The following is a 6,274-nucleotide window of genomic DNA, read 5'->3' as shown; positions in this document are numbered from 1 at the left end:
CCCTTGTGCCTGCCAGGTTTGGCTCTGCTGCTCCTCCAAAGGTTGTTGTGAGAGCTTCCGTTCTTACAGATAGAGCAGGCGATGGCTTCTGGGCAGCCTCCATTTGTTTCCGCAGGCCCGGCAGCTTCTGTGTTGAAAGGCTCCCTCTGGCTGCCATGTGGGGAACAGAGCAAAGAGGGTGGGGGAGAAGTAAGAGCCCCGGCTACCTGTGGTGTGACTGCTTGATTCCCAGAGTGTCGAGGGGACTAGCCATGGGGTGTAGGGGGGTGGAGAGAGGAGTCAGGCCTGCAGGGTGGGGCCTAAGTCACACAAGGATGGAACTGCGTTTATTGAGATGGGGTTGACGTGCCGCAGGGTGAGGTTGGAGGGACCAGGGTCCAGTTCGGGCGCCTGTTGACACCCCATGCAGATGCCCCAAATGCTGTCCATGCTTCTGCAGAAGGGCTGCACCCTGGGATTCACCTGGAGTCAGCAGCACAGAGTTGGCGCCTCAGGCCACGAGGCTGGTTGGGATCACTGGAGCAGTGTGGGATTGGAGGGCATCAGCCCTGAGTCCTGGGGTGTAAACAGTAAGGAAGTGGAGGTGCAGGACAGGCAGGGAAGGACCTGCAGCATGTGGGGGCCTCAGGGGGAAAGCCTGGCCTGCAGGGAGCGCCCTCCTCATGGACCCATCCCCCTCAGCGGCCCACCACGGCCCGACCATGTGGGCAGGCACCAACTCGGGCTCCGTGTTTGCCTACGCACTGGAGGTACCAGCAGCAGCAGTGGGTGGCGACAAGCGGCCTGAGCGGGCGGTGGAGGCCGTGCTGGGCAAGGAGGTGCAGCTGATGCACCGGGCACCTGTGGTGGCCATCGCTGTACTGGACGGACGCGGCCGCCCGCTTCCCGAGCCCTATGAGGCCTCGCGGGACCTGGCACAGGCACCTGACATGCAGGGTGGCCACGCCGTGCTCATTGCATCTGAGGAGCAGTTCAAGGTGAGCCGCCATCGGTTAAGGAGACCCCCGCTCGGCCCTGTCATGGACACCATGGACCCTCCAGAGCTCCTGCCCTGCCTGCTGAGACCTCTAAGACCTTATTGTCCCATTGAGACACCAGCCAGCAGGGACCCCCCCTGGAGAACCCCATGCCCCCTTAGCCAGGACCCTCCTACCTCGCTGTTCCCCATAAGGTTCCTGTACCCTGCTGGGGCTCCCTCAGTCCAGTCCCAGGGGCTCTGCCCTGCAATGACTTATGGCTGGGCGGTAGTGCCAACCACATAAGCTTAGCATGCTGTGTGAGTGGTGTTGCTGCAGGTGGACAGGGGTCTGGGAGTGACTGGGTGCTGTATGGAGCCTAGGTGAACCCGGGGCGGAGGGAGGCCATGGGCACCTTGATCGTGGGGCAGCAGGTTGGGACTGAGGCCTGTGGAACTTGGGGTCGATGCTGGCAGGTCAGCAGCCATGAGGGGAGGGACTCTGAGGATGAAGATGGAGCCAGGCTCTGTGCTCATTGGCTGCCTGCCTCCAGGTGTTCACACTGCCCAAGGTGAGTGCCAAGACCAAGTTCAAGCTGACAGCCCATGAGGGCTGTCGCGTACGCAAGGTGGCACTGGCCACGTTTGCCAGTGTGGCCTGTGAGGACTATGCTGAGACCTGCCTGGCCTGCCTCACCAACCTGGGCGACGTCCACGTCTTCTCAGTGCCTGGCCTGCGGCCCCAGGTGCACTACTCCTGTATCCGAAAGGAGGACATCAGCGGCATCGCCTCATGTGTCTTCACACGTCACGGCCAGGGTGAGGCGGGGCAGGGTGCTGAGGGTTCCCCAGGCAGATGACCCAAGCGGGGCCAGGAGAGCTGGAAGTGGGCAGCAGGATGGGCCACCCCAGCTGGGCTGGGTACAGGCCAAGGGGCTGCAATTGGCATCGTCTCTAATTGTGCTCCTCTCTCTTCTCTCCTGTCCACCAGGCTTCTACCTGATCTCCCCGTCAGAATTTGAGCGCTTCTCCCTAAGTGCACGGAACATCACAGAGCCTGTCTGCTCTCTCGACATCAACTGGCCCCGAAATTCCACCCGAGCCAGGTGTGTGGAGGGACAGCCCCTCGCTGGGGGGGCCTGTGACCAGGGCTGTCTCATCCCATCCCAGGACCTGCCCTCCCTGGTGTAACTCCTGTCTCTTCTGCACATGGGAGTGGGAGGGCAGGGTTTAGCACTTAGCCTTGGGGCACCTGCCTGTGTTCCTTGTCATGGCTCCACCCCTGCATCTTCAGGCTCCAAGAGTCACCCAAGCTGAGCCAGGCTAATGGGACCCCAAGCATCATCCTGGCCCCACAGAGCTGTGGCGGAAGCCCTGATCCAGCCCACAGCAAAGGAACTGGTGAGAGGGCAGGAAACGGGGGCAGGCCTTGGCTCAGTGGCGCCCCAGGGCGGGGTCAGGATATCCACAGATGGGCCTGGCCAGGCAGGAGAGGGTGGGTATGTGCCTGTCGGTGCCATGTCCCATCATGGGCTGTCCCACGCCCCAGGTAGAGGGTGCTGAGGGGCCCTGGCAGGGGCTGATTGCTTTCTCCCTGCAGATACCTCAGAGCCACCGGAGGCCACACTCTCGCCCATGTCCATCGACTCTGCCACCAGTGCTGACACCACCCTTGACACGACAGGGGACGTCACGGTAGAGGATGTGAAGGATTTCCTGGGGTGAGGCCAGCAGGCAGGTCCACAGGAGGGGCTGCCCCATCTCCCCAGCATCCCTCCCCAGGGCCCCTAGGGGCTCCCAGCGCCGCCCTCCCCCCTGATCACCACCCCCATCTCACAGCTCTTCGGAAGAATCTGAGAAGAATCTGAGGAACCTGGCGGAGGGTGAAACCCGTGCCTGTGCCATCCTGATTAAATGAGGTGCTGCAGGGGCGGACCCTGGGTCTGCCTGGTCCTTGTTGCTCAGCAGCGACCACTCCTCAGCCCCAGTCTGGGCCCTACAGGACCCCCACCCCCACCCCGGGTCTTGCACCTGGGACCTTGGCAGGCCCCTGTGATGGATGCACTCCCTGAAGCCAGACTGCCTTCCACTGGGTGTTCTGACGGGGCCTCCAGGGGCTCACACAGCGTGATTTTCATAGTTGGGTATTAGAAAAGCAGAGCCAGCCCATCAACCCTTGACGTTGTGGGTGGTATTTGGACTAAGACCAAATTAAACCACTTAGAGGTGGCAACAGCTTGGGGGAGCGGGCTGGTTTGGCTAGCCCATTTCACAGATGAGGTCACAAGGTCAAGTCCTACCAGTTGGGCCAGCACATTGAGCCCAGTCAGAGGTTGACTTGCCTCCGCTTGAGGATCCGTGTGGACCTTCACCTAGTTCTGGGGCCCATAGGTCTGCCCAGCCCATTTTGCCGAGTGCCCCATCCATCCAACTGGAGGCCACAGCCCCACCCTGAACTGGGTACAGATGCCCCCAACTCTCTCTTCATCTGGTGCCCCCTGTGGCTTCAGTGCGTCCTGTGGGGAACTTGGACACCAAGCCTAGACACGGCAAGCCTGTCTCAGGCTGGCACTGAAGTTCCTGCCTGCCATCTTGGGCCTCCTTGTCTTCTGCTGATCCCTCTTCTCTCCTCCCAGGAAGGCCAGCGCTACCCCAGCCATCGCCTGCCCTGCTCAGAGCCGGGGTCCTGGATCCCTGGCTCCTGCCCGGCCCCTTAACATAGACCCACACCTGCTAACCTGTGGGTGCCAGTGGGACCTGCCGTCCCATCCCTGCTGACCCCGGGCCCTGGAGCAGCACCAGCCCCAGGGTGTGGGCCCAGGCCTTGGCCCAGGAGTCTGGATCCTCCAACAGGAAGTCGGCTGCCCTGGGGAGGGGACAGGTGGGGCCAGGCACCCTGTGCCACCTCCCACTCCACACGCCGTTCTGCGCCCTCCCTTTGCAGAGTATTTTTCTAACGCCTGGGCTGGACAGTTGTTTCTAAAACTATTTTGGTACTTGCTCCTGGGCCAGCCCCCCAGCCTGTGCATGGGTGCACGTGTGTGTGTGTGCGTGTGTGTGTGTGTGAGAGAGAGAGAGAGAGAAACTGGGAGCTCCGCTGGGCACCCATGACCTGGGCCCAGTCAGGTATGAGTGTGTGTGTCAGGGGGGTCAAGATAGGTTTCCCTGTAGATTGTACCTTGGGGTTTTTTTCTGTCGTTTTGTTAAAAATTAGCGCCGTTTTAATATTAAAAATACTGATTTTTAATATCGAAAATAAAAGCATTTAATACCTCTTAAAGAGCAACCACATTTGCTTTCTCCCTGGCGGTGAAGGGTGGGGATTTCACACGTGCGCTCACACTGGAGGGAGCCCGATCTCCCAGACCCCCCCAGGGTACCCATCAGGTCACCCTCACTGGTGCTGCTTGGGGCTGTGTGCTGCTGGGGGCTGTAGCACTGGAAGGTGGCAGGACCAGGGGCTGTCACCTGCGCGCATTCTCCAATAGCAAGTAGCAGACAGAGGGCCCTTCCTCTTTCTCACCCAGGCCTGGGGCTGTGACGGGCGGCCCTAGGCCAGGGCCTTGCGGAAGGTGCTCCAGGCATGGAAGCAGCGTGTGAAGGCGTGCTGCTCATTGCCCTTGCGGACCAGGCGCAGGCGGCGCGGTCGCTCATGCTCTTTGGACCGCATGTGCTGGATGTACACCTGGTGAGGAGGACAGTGAGCCTTGGCTCCTCAGGCCTGTGGGCCCGTCCTGGCCTTCCCTCCACCTGGCTCACCTGACAGGCCTTCAGGCTCAGTTTGATTTCCACCTGGCTTGTCTGGGTTCCCACCCACATGTAGACCTGTGGGGATAGTGGGGAGGAGGGGTGAGGGCAGTCACATGGGTGGCGTGGGAACCCCCCCGTGTGGCCCCAGAACTCCCACTTACAAGGGGGCAAGCTCCTTGAACAGGCAAGGTCAGTGTTGGGGGGGTTCTCACCTCTTGGCCATTGTCTAGCAACATGATGTCATCATCTGCCAGGTCATCTTGGCAAAAGTCAGAGCATTTCTCAGTTACCGCAAAGTAGCCCTTCTCGTTGGAGCACCTGAAGGTGAAGCGTCAAGGTGAAGCCGAAGGTCAGGAGCAGCAACCAGGACTGAGGAGGGGAAGGGGAAGCAGAGCCTGGCCTCACCGGAAGAGCCGGGTGTGCTTCATGTACTCCGCGTCATCGTCGTAGGGCTTCTGTGCCCCGATGCCCACCCAGAAGAAGTTCTCAGGCTCCTCACCCTCGTTGATGACCTGCAGGAAAGGTGGCCCAGCTCAGGGTCTGTCTGTCCCGGCTCACCTTCCTGCTCACCTGCCCACCTAGTCACCTGCTTGCTGTAGGAGGCATCAAACATGGTGTTCAGGATGTCTTCTGCCAGCTTGGCTTCGTCAGGGTCTGATGCCCGGCCCACCCAGGCATACACAATGCCTTGGTTGTCCTCACTCTCAAAAGGAACCTGGGGAGTGTGCAGGGGATTCAGGTAAGGCCAGCCCCCACCAGCACCTTGGCCCACAGGGTCCTGGCTCACACCCACAACCCCACCTTGAGGATGAAGCAGAACTCGGAGTTGAGGAGACTGGAGTCAGTGTTGATCTGGATGCACCTGGGGAAGGTGGACTGTCAGCAGGAGTCAGGGTGGCACTCCACCCGTCCCAGGCCCCCTCCCAGCCAGGCACCGGGTGCAGAGGGCGCTGCCGTTGGTGCGGATCTGGTAGAGGCTGGGCTGCAGGGCTCCCTGGGCTGCCTTCCTCTTGCCCCGGTGGATGACGAACTTTCTCTTGAAGTGGGACAGGAACTTGGGGTTTTCCTGCTGCTGAGTCATGCGCACCACCTGGGAACGCGGAAGGGTCAGGGGCAGCGCGCTTCCCGGACCCCGTCTGCTCTTCAGCGGCCCAAGCTCCACCCTCTGCAGGCGAAGGTGTGGGGCGGGGGCGCACCTCCAGCTTGCCTGGGAAGAGGCTCTCGAACTTCTTCTGCAGGCTGAAGGTGAAGGTGAGCCAGCCCATGTTGGAGGCCTCGCGGCCCTGCCAGAAGTACACGATGCACTGGAAGTCCTCCTCGGGCTGCTTCTCCTCCGCCTCGGCTTCCTCGCCTTCCCTGCCCTCTGCCTTCTCGTCTTTGTCCTCCTTCTCCTCCTCTTCGTACTCCACGGGCACCCAGTACCTGCCAGGGTGGAGGGCAGTGAGCAGAGGCCTAGCCGCCGGCTCCAGGGGAGGCGCTCGGGAGAGGGAGGCCAGCGGGCGGCACCTGCAGAGGAAGACGTAGCAGTCCTGCGTGTAGAAGTGGCCGAACTCCTCCTCAGGCAGCCGC

General features: G+C 61.4%; 3 protein-coding genes across 3 annotated transcripts in view; 2 read left to right on the top strand and 1 right to left on the bottom strand.

Annotated features, from left to right (window-relative positions):
- The window catches only part of LLGL1 (LLGL1, scribble cell polarity complex component), a 16,877-nt gene extending 12,642 nt beyond the window's left edge, over positions 1 to 4,235 (top strand). The window contains exon 18 of the mRNA XM_021716745.1: positions 3,592 to 4,235. The gene's annotated coding sequence lies outside the window, so the exon portion shown is untranslated. The remainder of the gene's footprint in view (positions 1 to 3,591) is intronic.
- Positions 702 to 2,948, top strand: LOC103268780 (lethal(2) giant larvae protein homolog 1-like). The gene is made up of 6 exons (XM_021716744.1): positions 702 to 977; positions 1,510 to 1,774; positions 1,947 to 2,061; positions 2,250 to 2,356; positions 2,556 to 2,676; positions 2,795 to 2,948. Exons 1-6 carry the CDS (start codon positions 702 to 704, stop codon positions 2,871 to 2,873), a joined length of 963 nt encoding a protein of 320 aa, XP_021572419.1. The 3' UTR covers positions 2,874 to 2,948.
- Positions 4,175 to 6,274, bottom strand: part of FLII (FLII, actin remodeling protein) — a 13,302-nt gene continuing 11,202 nt past the window's right edge. The window contains exons 21-29 of the mRNA XM_021716743.1: positions 6,212 to 6,273; positions 5,902 to 6,127; positions 5,641 to 5,795; positions 5,507 to 5,567; positions 5,292 to 5,420; positions 5,111 to 5,217; positions 4,918 to 5,023; positions 4,715 to 4,780; positions 4,175 to 4,640 (exon numbers count right to left, since the gene is read on the bottom strand). Coding sequence (XP_021572418.1) covers positions 4,506 to 4,640; positions 4,715 to 4,780; positions 4,918 to 5,023; positions 5,111 to 5,217; positions 5,292 to 5,420; positions 5,507 to 5,567; positions 5,641 to 5,795; positions 5,902 to 6,127; positions 6,212 to 6,273 — 1,047 coding nt within the window. The 3' untranslated portion in view covers positions 4,175 to 4,505. The remainder of the gene's footprint in view (positions 4,641 to 4,714; positions 4,781 to 4,917; positions 5,024 to 5,110; positions 5,218 to 5,291; positions 5,421 to 5,506; positions 5,568 to 5,640; positions 5,796 to 5,901; positions 6,128 to 6,211; position 6,274) is intronic.

This window comes from Carlito syrichta, unplaced genomic scaffold (assembly GCF_000164805.1).
Source record: "Carlito syrichta isolate Samal-C Ts95f unplaced genomic scaffold, Tarsius_syrichta-2.0.1 Scaffold308897, whole genome shotgun sequence".
NCBI classification, from domain to species: domain Eukaryota; kingdom Metazoa; phylum Chordata; class Mammalia; order Primates; family Tarsiidae; genus Carlito; species Carlito syrichta.
The sequence above is the reverse complement of the archived record's forward strand: the minus strand, read 5'-3'. Positions and strand labels throughout refer to the sequence as shown.